Genomic DNA, 13,637 nt, shown 5'->3' on the forward strand with positions numbered 1-13,637 from the left:
AAGAATATTGTTCCTCAGCATACAATTGTGAAGACTTTGAGTAATTCATCATCTACAATACATAATATCATTAAAAGAAATCTATGTGCACATGGGACACGGGCGAACATTAATATTGGTTAGCATATTTCAGCAAGACAATCACATACAAAAACCACTGCAATCACTAACTGAAAACATTCAGTGCATCAAGAAATATGTCAAAGAAGACCCAGGACTGTACCAGAAAGGAATGTGTCTTTCCTTCCCAAAACTCCAGTAACTGGTCTCCTCAGCTCCCAGACATATACAGACTGTTGTTAATAGAAAATGAATTGAGGTTGTATTTCTCCTTAAGTGTCCTTAACGTCTTTTAACATAACAGAACATACCTTAAGTGGAAATAATTTATTTGAGAGAATCCTGTAATTGCAGACAAGGAAAAAAGAATTAAGATATAATTATGAAAAAGATGAGCAAAGGTGCAGCTGCATAACACCCTTGACAGAGAAGTACCTAAAAAATTCAACATTCTTAGATTAATTATGAAGCATTCAAAAACGTGTTGTTTGCATGCTTTATCATTAATCGGAGAATTTTTAATTAAAACAATCATCTTTAGAAACAGACTCTGACAGACTTTATAGACAGATTGCTGTCCTCTAACTAGATACAGTATCAGTTACAATGTTAACTGTACTTTACACGTCTCTGTTGTTGTCTTGGGCTTCATTTGTTCCAGAATTTGGGCCAATGCTCATACATTTTCGGGGGTTAAAAACATAACTTTTTCCTTTCCTGAACAATGTATTGTCTGTGTGGTTTTTATATCGTTCATTGTTTATTTATTTCTTTATTTATTGGTAAGTATAGGCATATGAGAAGTTGGACACTAAGGATGGAGAAAATGGTTTATATCGATTGGCCAGGCAAAGGGACCGAGCTGGGAAGGATGTGCTGCAAGTTAGAGCAATAAAGGATGGAGATGAAAAGTGTTGACTAGTGAGGAGAATGTGTTGAGAAGATGGAGGGAGTATTTTGAGCAGCTGATAACCGAGGAAAATGAGAGAGAGAGAAGGTTGGATAGTGTGGAGTTGGTGAAGTGGGAAGTGGATAGGAGTAGTAAGGAGGAAGTGAGAGCAGCAATTAAGAGGATGAAGAGTGGGAAGGCAGTTGGACCAGATGACATACCAGTAGAAGCATGTAGATGTTTAGGTGAGATGGCAGTGGAGTTTTTAACCAGGTTGCCCAACAAGATTTTGGAAGGTGAGAGGATGCCTGAGGAATGGAAAAGGAGTGCTGGTACCGATCTTTAAGCATAAGGGAGATGTGCAGCCCTGCAGTAACTACAGGGGAATAAAGTTGACCAGTCACAACATGAAGTTATGGGAAAGAGTAGTGGAAGCCAGGCTGAGAGAAGAGGTGACCATCTGTGAGCAACAGTATGGTTTTATGCTGAGAAAGTGCACTACAGATGCAATATTTGCTTTGAGAATGTTGATGAAGAAGTAAAGAGAAGGACAGAAGGAATTGCATTGCGTATTTGTGGATTTAGAGAAAGCGTATGACAGGGTGCCGAGAGAGGAGTTGTGGTATTGTATGAGGAAGTCAGGTGTGTCAGAGAAGTATGTGAGAGTCGTGCAGGACACGTATGAGGACAGTGTGACAGCAGTGAAGTGTGCAGTAGGAACGACAGACTGGTTCAAGGTGGAGGTTGGACTGCATCAAGGATCGGCTCTGAGCCCTTTCCTGTTTGCAGTGGTGATGTACAGGTTGATGGACGAGGTCAGACAGGAGTCTCCATGGACTATGATGTTTGCCGATGATATTGTGATTTGTGGTGTGAGTAGGGAGCAGGATGAGAAGAGCCTGGAGAAGTGGAGGTAAGCACTGGAGAGAAGGGGAATGAAAGTCAGTAGGATTAAGACAGAGTACATGTGTGTGAATGAGAGTGAGGGCAGTGAAGTGGTGCGGTTGCAGGGCGATCAGTAAAACAAATCCTCTTCGTCTTCTTTCGGCTGCTCCCATCAGGGGTTGTCACAGCGGATCATCCATTTTTGCTACATTTTTTATGTCCTCTACATCTGCCTCCATTTCCTCCCTCACCACAACTATAAACTTAAGATCAGTTAAGATAGTTGTTGATAAAGTATTAGGCAGGAAAAAAAAAAAACATAAAAACTAAAAGTAGATATTTGTCTTGAGACTAATGCCTATAAACGATAAACTGAAGAAATATAAGTATATATTTATATCTTTTAGTGGTTGACTAAGCTTGGACTAAGATTATAAACTGTAAAAACTTTTTAAATGGCATTAAGATAATTAAAAATAACCATAATAATATTAATAATACTAATACTAATAATAATTAGCATCTGAGCATTTTAACACCAGCTTAATGTAGTACAGGGATCCTCCAGTAGTGGGAGTACTTAGTGTTTAATAGTTTATTCGTTCTGGATAAGGGCGTCTTCTAAATGTCACAAATGTTTACAAAAGAAATATCTTGTGAGTCCAGAGAAAAAAATACTGGAATGCATTGTTAATGTGCTTATATCTCGACATTAGCTGACAGTGACAATCCTCTTTAAGTATCAGTATGACTACGATTTTGTCAGAATCATCTTTGTTTATGTTTACCCACACAACGCACACACACACAGGAGAGAGACTGGAATCTACATTCAGACCATACAAATTACTCTATTTATGCTACTAATTATTTTACATTTACATTTTTGTCACACATCCAATAATGTGTGACAACATCTACTGATGACATGTCAGTTACAATAAACAATGCCTAATATTTAAATATCATAGATGTTGTCTTGGCCTTAAATTATACACACCTCCTACAAAAACAAAAAACAGTAACTCTAGCTGTTCCAAACAAACATTCATGCTGCATTTTACAAAATTGATCTCCAAATGTAGTGTTAATATAGTGTAGCAAACCTACAGGAACAAAAACACATCTTAACAAAATATAATAATGGAGATGGTGAGCTTTTATTTTTTATTATTACAGTTAACTGCTTGAGAGACATTGTTGGCCATTTGGGAAAACCTAAATGTGCACCAGTGCAGGTTGTAAGTTGCTACAGATATAATTGTCTTCCCAAGGAGTTAACGTAACTGTATGAGTAGGTTGAACTACAAAGAGGAAAGCTTTTTGCAAGTGAAAAAAGCAGCTCATAGTTTTGAACAGTTTTCTACATTTTAATTAATGGCTTTTTTCCTTTTTAAGACAAATCTTGTTTTTGTAGTCAACATCCACAATTCATCGATTTTCATGCCTCAAAAATAAATTATATGCAAGATATAGAGGCATTAATCAAAAATATAATTTACAAAGTATGTGTGCTCTTTATAAGACATTTATTCAACATACTTAATTGAATTTAAAAAGTCAAATCCTGCACTAAGGATCCAACTGATTTTAGTATATAATACGCTGTGAGTATTGCTCTAATGTACCAAAGTTCTCCAGTAGTACTATAATATTCTTTTGGAATCCAAAGCCATCATCACCATGGACATCCACTAAAGCTGACTCTGCCTTTTTGGTTTTTCAGTCATCTGTTACTTCAGCAGCTTAGGAACCTCGACCTTGCAGAGAGAGATAGTAATAGTTGGGGTGAAGAGATGAGGAGGGGAAAGATGGTGGATAGAGAACACAATTGTTTATCCAGAGTAGTCAAGATGTAAATGATCATCAGTGCCAGAAAAACACACTGCCAGATATTTCTAAAAAAGGTGTTGTTATGTTTAGTAACTATTCGAATAAACTACTGTTCGATAACTGCTGAAATTATCCAGTTAAAAAAAAAACTTTTTAAAAGCTTCTTTAAATTAAAAAATTTGACATAGAAACTTAGTTTTCTTTTGTTTATTTAAATACAGACATAGTCAGTATTTAAAAAGGGCTTACTGGATGGCATGTAGTGAGCCCATTACTTGAACCCCATAAGGTCAACTGGACATTGGGCACCTGCCTGAGGCCATGACCACTAAGAGGTCATTGATAAACACATTAGTCCAGTACGATACACAAAACACTAGCTACTGAATGGAAAGTTAGTGAATCTAAAATAATTTTAGAAATGCTAATGGTAGGTGGGTTTATATTTGTAGCATTGTATTACATTGAATTACAGCTTGTTAAAAAGCTGGAAATTAAAGTTGATTTTTTTGACAGGAAAGATTAAGATTCCCTTCTCTATATCATAAAGACTACATGAAATCTAATAATGGTTAATGTAGTCATAAATGTTCTTTTGTGCATATCTTTGCATTGTGGAAAGTAGCAGTAAAACCCTGTAAAGGTTCCCAAACAAGAGAAACAGGATTTACCAGAATGTATATATCATATTCCTCAAAAAGACACTGTTACACACAGTATGGTCATTATACAAAGAAACAGTTGGCAGCAAGATGTCTTATATAGTCATTTTGGGCTGCTTACTTTTTTTAGCGTGTTCATGCTGCAGTTCCTGATAGAGTCCAGTAACTGATCTCTGGAGCTCTTTTGTGTTCCACGTCCTGAGACACTGCTGCTGTCTTGTTTGCGCTGTGAGACTGAGGTCAATGACCTCCGAAGTGCCTGAATATCTAGCACTGGTGCAGGAGGTGGAGGAGCTGGAGGTCCTGCTTTTGACTCTGTTGTGAGCCCATCTTTTTTAGCTGTAGGTTTGGATGATGAGGGGGCACCTGTGGACTTGGGGGACTGAGTGGTTTTGGAGGGTAAAGAGGGATTGTTAAATTTGGAAACTTTTGCTAGTATAGGTTCCTTTTTTTCGAAAGGGTTTGACTGTGGAGTTTGCTTAGGTTTGGGCTTGTCAGGTGTAAGCTTCTTTTTCTCTTCACTAGGGGGCACTAAGCTTGCCTGAGCAAGGCGTTGTGCTTCCAGTCGTTTCTGCCGCTGACGGTCCATATTACGACTAAGGATGTTGGTCATGGTCATCCTTGGCCCAGCTAGCTCAAAGTGATAACCCAACTTGAGTAACGAAGTATTATCCCGTAGTTTCTTAGTCATTTCCATTTCAGTCTTCCCTCCACAGATGTGTCTCTGGTTGTGAAAGCGGAGCTCTTTAAGGGTGGCATTGTACTGCAAAGACTCAATGATAGCCAGAATGCCTTTGCCGGTGAGAAGGTTGGAGTCCAAGTTGATTCCTGTTAATGTAGAGTTGTTCCGTAAAGTCCCAGCAATGGCAAAAGCTACGTGATCGTCGGCTCTTGTGTTGGCGAGAGCAAACGTTTTAATGTGAGTGTTACTGCGAAGTCCTTCAGCAAAATGGATCAGTGTATCTGTCTTGATAACATCAGAGTTGTTGATGTTTAGCTCAGTGAGTTCAGGATCATCACTACGCACCTGCTCCAAGAGGTCATCAAACATGCTGGAGCCAGTGTCACTGTCTATACAGTCATCCTCATCATCCTGCTCTTCCTCATCCTCGGTTTTGACAGATTGGTCTTCCCCACTACTGAAGGTCTCAGTCACATTATTTTGAGTTTTAGCATTCTTTACTACACCCTTCCCTTCTTCTTTACCTCTCTCTCTCTTTTTCTCTACCTCTTTCTGCCTTTCTTGCTCCATCTCGAATTCATCCACCTTCTCCCACCGTTTCAGTCTGTCCTTCCGTTTCTCTGTTCCAGTTACATCTCTTTCAGAGTAGGGTCTATTTTTCTCACAGTACTTTTCCTCTACTTTTTCCTTATTTTTCTCTTTCACATCATCTTCTAAATTTCTCTGTCTGTTTCTTCTCTCCAACACTCTGCTATGTTCTGTTTCGCTCTTTGGCTCTTCCAGTTTGGAGGCTAGTCCTTTTGTTCTACTCTCTCTTTTTGTCTCTACCTCCTTCTCTTTTACTTCTCTCTCTTTGTTGCCTTGTAACTTGGACATCAACCCTTTTGTTTTTAAGTTTTCTCCATTCTTACTGTTATCCTTTCTCTCCTTCTCTTTGCTATCCTCCTTCTTCTGTAGCTTGGATATGAGTTCCGATGTCTTGCTGCTACCTCGCTCTGTTTTAGATGCATCTTTTTTATTTTCTACCTCTCTTTCGAATTCTTCTTCACTAACATATCTTTCCCTTTGCTTTTCTCTGTTCCTCTGCACTCTGTTTTGATGTCGGAGGTCGCTTTGACTTCATCCTCTAGTTTTATTTTTCCATCATTGTCATTTTTGTAGGTAGTTTTTTCCTCGTTGACATGCGCTTTTTCATTTTTAGTTTCATCTTTGTCAGACGCTTCACGGCTGTGTGATCTAGAAAAGCTCCGCTCTTCTTTGCTACCTTTTCTCCTAAGCCGTTCCCTTCTACGGCATTCACCTTTGGCCTCGCCCTGAGGAACAAATACAGCAAAATTAAAATGATCAGTACAAAACATGAATACATTAAGAGATTATTCATCATGATAAATATCATTCATTCTTTCAAAAAATTTTATTGAATTTAATGAATGCATTCAGTTAGATCTTTATTAGGAACGCCTGCACAATTATCCAATCCAGCACATGAAAATCTTGAAGATCTACGTCAGGAGAATCACTTACAGTCTAACATGAGAATGAGGTCTTTGACCATGGCTGTTGTTCAGAAATAGGTTGCTTTGGTTATTTTAGAATAATTGGATTGTCATTCTCAACAGTGGCTGGAGTTTATACAGAATGGTATTGAAAGAAAATCCAGTGAGTGGAAGTTTTCCAAGCAGAAACAGCTTGTTGCTGAGAGTGTCAGAGCAGAAAAGAAACTCAAAGAATAAAATAGCAACAACATTAGCAACAACAGCAGCATACCACACTGGGTTCCTGTTAGCAAAGATCATCATAATTAAAAGCTACATTGTTACAATATAAGCAATAACCAATGAAGTTCTTGTATAAAACCCAATATGTTCTTCTGCTATTGTAGCATATCCACCTTAAGACACAATATATTGTGAATTCCTTGATGTTTTCCTGCTTACCACATGGGTGATTATTTGTGTTGCCATAGCCTTCAGCTTGAACCTGCCTGGCTATTCTGCTCTGATCTCTCTAATCAACATAGTGTTTTCACTCACATAAAGAAAGTAGGAATAATAACCTAGAGAATATCCTGCAACTATCCCGGACAATTTTTTTCAAGTCCAACCACCCTGTAAATTCCTTTTCCATCAGCCATATAAAAATAGAACTACTCACCATGATGATGCCTGAACCACTGTGCTAAAGCACTAATATTTTTACTAGATGTGTATATTAGGAGCACAATTAAACTGAAAAGTAGTATCTTCAATTTCTGTGGCTGAAACAAATCAGATTATATATGTATAGATATCGCCAATTCAGATTTTACATGGGATTAACCAGATTCAACTAGCCAAAAGATACCAGTAAGAAAAAAAGCATAAGTTTTTATCTGTCACTCGACACTGAGTTTCTCCCAGAAACTACAGAAACATCCAGAAATGCACATAAGTGGACAAGGACTTTAAATTATATATCATTTTTGTTGTTCATCTTCACAATGTCATGTCCCATGTGTTGTTCTTATGTATTCCATTTACTTTAGTCAAATACCAATCTTTAGTTAAAATGCTCTTTTAAGCATTTTACAGTACAGATTGGTTGTAGTTAAATGCATAGAGCTATTTTTAGTCTCCATTATAGAAAAAAGGCTCCATGCTAGATTGTGTGCAATTGTTTGAAGAAATCTTGGAACCCTCAGACGTGCCCTTATAAGGCTGAAAATGAAGGAGCAACACTCGTGCTTGGAATTCCACCTAGCTCAGTTCAGACATCTGAGTACTAATCATTTCCACATCCAAAGAGTGAGTATTCCGACCAGTGGTTTATTCCCAAAGAATGACAAAAATTACTGCAAATCTTCTAAAATCAGAGTTAAATTTAGAAACATTCCCTTAAATAAATAGATTTAAGAAAAGCTACAAACATAACAGTACAGGGAATCTTAGCCTTAGAAAGGAACATTACTGTACTTTTATATCTACCAAGAAAAAATATTTTATGCAAAACTCTGCTCAGATACTAAGGAATTTTAGCTATTTGCTTGTTCATTTGTTATTATTTGATAGAATGATGATTGTTGTGACTCATTTGCTTTTTATTCTCTACTTCTAAAGAATATAAATAGATACAGAATTGCTTAGTAATGTTGCAAAAACAGGAGACCCCACAGTGAACACAAGTGTGTTTGTATGTGTTGAGCCAGGGTTTCCTTACTTTGCTTGATGTATTTAAAGCAAACAACAAGTCTCAATAGATTTTGAACAGAGCCCTCGGCCCTTTTACTGTGTATCACCTTACTAAGCTTTCTGCAGCACCTGTTAAGGCCTGTACACTCAACACTTACACTCACCTCATTTAGACAAGAGATCAGTGAATATTTAAGGCAGTGATGTGCTACTGAAGCTGCACTTTATGCAAAATTTTTGGGTAGATCAAGTTTATGTCAAACTTGACTTAACATAATGTGTCAGTACTGTGTTATATCCCTGTGGGTCAGTACTTCTTCATATCCATCAAGGGTAATAAACTGCCCTGTGGTATCCACCTCATCGGGGTGAGGGTGGATACATGACTCTGAGCCAGGCTTGTGTTTATAGTATTGAACACACAACAGAGTTACCGAGAGACATCTGGGTCATGTACAGACATCTGATGGCATTTTTATATGATTCTCAATAAGGACTGTTTTAAAAGTTTCGTAAAGCAATTTGTAAGAATAAGGATGCTTCGGGGGATTCATATTATTTCAGTGATAACAGTATATTTATTCAGTCACAAATGCTTCTTTCATGCAGTTGTTTGACAAAAGTCAATAGCTGATCATCGTTTAGGAACAGAGCGAAGGTTTTACACTTCAACAGTGCTTGGGTTAGGGTAAAAGGGGTTACGGGTTAGAGTTAGGGTTGGGGGTTAGGGGTTAGGGTTAGGCTTAGGGGTTAGGAATCAAATCGAGAAGTGGTAGTCAGTGGCTAAAATTTTGTACCTCTGATCAAAAGATCATAAGTTCAAATCCCAGCACCACCAAGCTGCAACTGCTGGGCTCTTGAACAAAGCCTTTAACCCTCAACTGCTCAGTTGTATAAATGAGATAACTGTAAGTTGCTCAGGATAAATGTTGTAAATGTACATATATTGCTATGATGGGCAGAAACCAAAAAAATCCATTATTTGAAGGTTTACTTTAGCAAGATTTTACATTTCATTGCTATGTTGTTCTCACCAGGACATTCTCACCAGGACAACATAAACACAAACAGACACACAATTGCAAATGCATTTTTCAAATGTTGGTTGGAGTTTAAAATGTCAACACTGCCCCCACCCCACTTCCAACCTCAGCATAATTATTAATTAGATGGTTGTGCTCGCTGTCCTGGTGGTGACCATCTGTCCACTGTAAGTGTGGTGTTGACAAGAAGCTTCAGTGGTGCATACCAGCCATATCTGTCTGACCAATCTACTTACAAACTACACTTCATTACCTGTGTCTCCTTAGCAGCTTTGTAAAACCTCTACAAACACTTGAGCTACTTGTCGTAGATACAGGCTTTAACATTTACACCTGAACGAATGTAAGTGCAGAAAGCAAGGCAGGTATGAAAAGTACAGCTGAGTTGGATATCAGTAATATGCACATACGGAAAAAGGTGACCGAAAACAGTAATCTTTACATTGCCTTACATTCTAACAGCTAAATGTTCTATACATTTAACAACAGAAACTACTAGGAATGATTTAATAACTAAGGAGGGCTTGGCAAAACAAGTGTTATAGACACTTTAAGAGGCTAAATGCATGCAACTTAAAATAGGTTTCATGTTTTAAAGCAAGTTTTGATATTTCTCAACACTTTGATACAACCCTATATATGAATGGGTTTGTTTTTTTTTTACTATTTGCGAAATTATATTTGTTTTTCTTACAAATATGATCACCCAGGATCTGAGAGCACATATTTATTATTATGAGTGATCTTGCATATGTGGCTTGTTAGAATCAGTAAGGTCAAGTGCACACTTTACTGTGTGTATCCACCACATCGAGGTATATAAATCATGCCTAAGTGTGCACTATGCATGGACACATCACCTCGAAAGAAAGCTCCCTCTCTATGAGCTTCTTGGTTTCTTGCTCGCAGTAGACCAGCATGGCTTCACGGTCGTAGCCACGTGTCGGCTCCTTTTCGGTTTGGTTCCTCTGCCTGAGCCCCACCGGAACACTGGGATCCGGGTCGATGATGACCAGTTCCCTCTCCAGCTCCTCCACCTCATCGGGAGAGAGGCTCGCGAGCAGGCTGTCTATATCCGAGTCCTCGCTCGCTGTGCGCTCAGAGCGCGCGAGACGAACTTTTCTCCTCGACATGATGGAAATAACGCTTTACATCAGGCGTTCTAAATATTAATAATACAAATAAAAATAAGGGATAATCTTAAAAACGTGTCAGAGAAACGCAAAATCTGTTCTAGACATAAGAGCTGACATGCACGCGCATTAGGGCATCACGAGCTCGCGCGCAACGAGCGTCCAAAACGCGCCTATATAATTTAGCATGCTATTAAAATGGTTATTGGCCGTTTATAAAGCAACACTCCGAGATAAAATTCCTTTAATTTATTATAAATCTCTACAACTGAGGTTCTGAGTAAAGCAACGTCTCCAGTGTCGCCTATAAACTGATTACAGTAACAGTATCTGCCAAGGAGGCGGGCAGCGCCTCCCAAAACATTCAAGCAACCCGAAATTGTTCACCAAAAACTGCTTAGCTTGCTTCCATAACATTTTTTTTATTAAAACGTTCTTTGAAGTACAAGGGACTGGAGACAACCTTATTTTGCACGATCGCATAAGCAACTCCTATGCATTGCTGGTATAATTTTCTCATAGTTATGGTGTGTTTTGATTGTATCATATTCAAACACTCAATCAACAGTCTTTTCATGACATGGCAATCAAATAAACACAAAAGATGTAGAAGTTCATGCGATAGACAACTTCCTGGGGATGATAATACTTTTAAAGGCAGTTACTTGCAGAAAAATAGCGATACTTTTGAAGTATTGCATTAAAATGAACCTACATTGTAACCCAACATTAGCTTACAAACTTATAACATTTAGTAATCTATTCTGTTAAAAAAAAAAAGGTTTTTCTTCAAAATTGTTGCCAACAACAACAACAACAACAACAAAAGAAATATAATAGTTCATAGTTTATTTAATAATAGTTTTAATAATAGTTAACAGAAAAATATTTCGATAGATTGGCTGATGTTAGAGTCTGACCCTTCATTTTATTTATTTATTTAAATTTTCTTATTTATTTATTTATTTATTTATTTTCCAAAAAATGGAAACTTTTTAAAACATTGTTTTTAAAGACACATGCATTTTTCATTTGTTTATATACAACAAACTAGGTAATTCAATGGTATGAAGAATTACTTTGACCAAATATATGAATGTACAGATGTTACACATTATCTTCATTGAAAAATCATCCCTTAGAATGAATAATGAGCTTTATACACTTTTAACATTTAGACAGTTAGTTTCTCCAAACAGTCATCTAAAACTACTTTGTCATGACTGTTGTAACAAGTCCAGTAGTAGTCCTCCAGTTCGCTTTCAGGAACTCAATCTGCGTCGAAGAGCTTTGGGAACGCGCCCGAGTGTTCACGCTCTGAAATAATGTGTGTAATCAGTCAAAATTTGGACGCTGGCCGTCACCGGTAAGGTTGACATCACGACCAGGAGTATAAAACGCATGTGAGTGAAGGCAGCGGCAGCTTCTGTCTGTACACAAAGCGCTCTGTGTGTTTGTGTTGTCTGTCAGATCGTTTGACAAGAAAAAAAAAGGGGAAAAAAAAAAGAAATGAAAGTAAGCAAAAAATGTAAGCACACTTTCCGTCAGTGCGCTCCTCCCTGCCCCCTTCTATATTTCGGGGGCGCTCTGCGGTACGGAAGCCGAGGAGCTTACGGAGGTTGTAACTTGGCTGGCTCATGAGCAGAAAGTGCTTTCATTTAGTAAATTAGATGAGCACTTTTTGACACCCATGTCACAACCTCCGCGTCGGGGTCTTTCCTTTTTTCCTGACCTGCACACCGAGGTGTCCAGTTTATGGGTTAAGCCTTTTTCAGCCCATCCCTACACCCCCAGTTCTACTGTGTATTTCCACATTGTGGGGCGGAAAGAACATGGTTATGAGGCGATGCCGCGGGTTGAAGAGACACTTGCCACCTCTCTCTCTCCCGGAATCGCCTCCTCCCTTAAGACCCCGACATTGCCCATGAAGCTCCTACGCAATACATCAGCGCTCATGGATAAAGCTTATGCTTTGGCAGGTCAAGCCTCTGTGTCCCCACACACCATGGTGGTATTGCAAGCATATCAGGCTGACCTGCTGCATGAGTTGGATGTGGGAGGTGCAGCCATTTTGATGAGCTTCGCCATATGGCAGATCTGGCTCTCTGGCCACTAAAGAGACCGCTAGGGCCATTGGCCGGTCTATAGCTGCCCTGGTGTCCACAGAAAGCCACCTGTGGCACACTCTGTTAGAGATGTCTGATAGAGACAGGGCCCTACTGCTGGACGCCCCGCTGACCCCTTCTGGCCTCTTCAGCAACCCCGTAAGCTCGGTGGTCCAAAGGTTTCAGGAGAATAAGAAACAGGCTGCGGCGTTTCAGTGGTACTTCCCACGCCGCTCACATGGGGCTGCTCAGTGGGTGCTCAGTGGGCGCAGCCCCAACTGCAACCCTCCACCTCCCACCGGCATAAACGCAGCGTCACGACTCACTCTCCCCTGTAAGAGATCCTGCACTGCCTTTGGCGTCGAAGCCTCGTGAGGTGACAGATCTGAGGACTGTCATCTTCAACGAAAAGGTCCTGACATGAGACTTTCTGGGGATCCGGCCATGAAGGGGTGTGCCGCACCACACTATCCGGTGCCCGACCTGTCCCAGCCGCCTCAGGGACCTGGTCCGTTAACCCTGCCACCCTCGGTGCTTCATGGCCAGCTCCAACGAGCTCTCTCCTTGGTTTCCACCCGGTATCGTTAGGGTCTGGTGTGTACTTTCATGTATCCATTCTACCTACTCACAGGAAGTTCCTGAGGTTCGCTTTCGGGGCCGAAGCTTACCAATACCAGGTTCCTTTCACCCCGTACCTTCACAAAATGTGTGTCAACTACATCGAAGATTGGTTATCCTAGCTCTATCAGAGCATTTGGCAGTCCGGCATCGAGATGTCGCTCTTGCCCACATAAAGGCGTTTGGGTTTCGGCTAAATGGAAGAGTGTGCTTTCTCCACCTATCTCTGTGTCAAATGGGATTCGACTTCTTTTGCGCGCACAGCTTTCCTCTGCCCATATTGTGGCCATCCTTACGGCCGTCAGGAAGGTCAGAGAAGGGCAGCCTCTCACTGTCAAGCAGTCCCAGAAACTGCTAGGGCTTATGGCAGCTGCGTCCAGTGTTATAACTAACATTAACGAGGGATGCGTTCTTCACGGTGTGGGTCAGGAGTGGTCACTCCGCCCATGGTCTGTGGGAAGAGCCCGCCATTTTGGCTTATCACGCCCCTGTGGCCGGGCAGTCTCTGGGCAGAGACCCAATTGTAACGCGTTTTCTCTGCGGCACCAGGAGGCTGAGGC

General features: G+C 39.9%; 1 protein-coding gene across 1 annotated transcript; it reads right to left on the reverse strand.

Moving 5' to 3' along the window:
- Positions 1-2,665: 2,665 nt before the first annotated feature.
- Positions 2,666-10,676, reverse strand: LOC124400500 (leiomodin-1). Its single transcript, XM_046872390.1, is given in 4 exon segments — positions 2,666-3,594; positions 4,451-6,091; positions 6,094-6,324; positions 10,082-10,676. Coding segments are annotated over 4 exon segments (2,172 nt in total). The 5' UTR covers positions 10,355-10,676; the 3' UTR covers positions 2,666-3,567.
- Positions 10,677-13,637: the final 2,961 nt, after the last annotated feature.

This window comes from Silurus meridionalis, chromosome 17, assembly GCF_014805685.1.
Source record: "Silurus meridionalis isolate SWU-2019-XX chromosome 17, ASM1480568v1, whole genome shotgun sequence".
NCBI classification, from domain to species: domain Eukaryota; kingdom Metazoa; phylum Chordata; class Actinopteri; order Siluriformes; family Siluridae; genus Silurus; species Silurus meridionalis.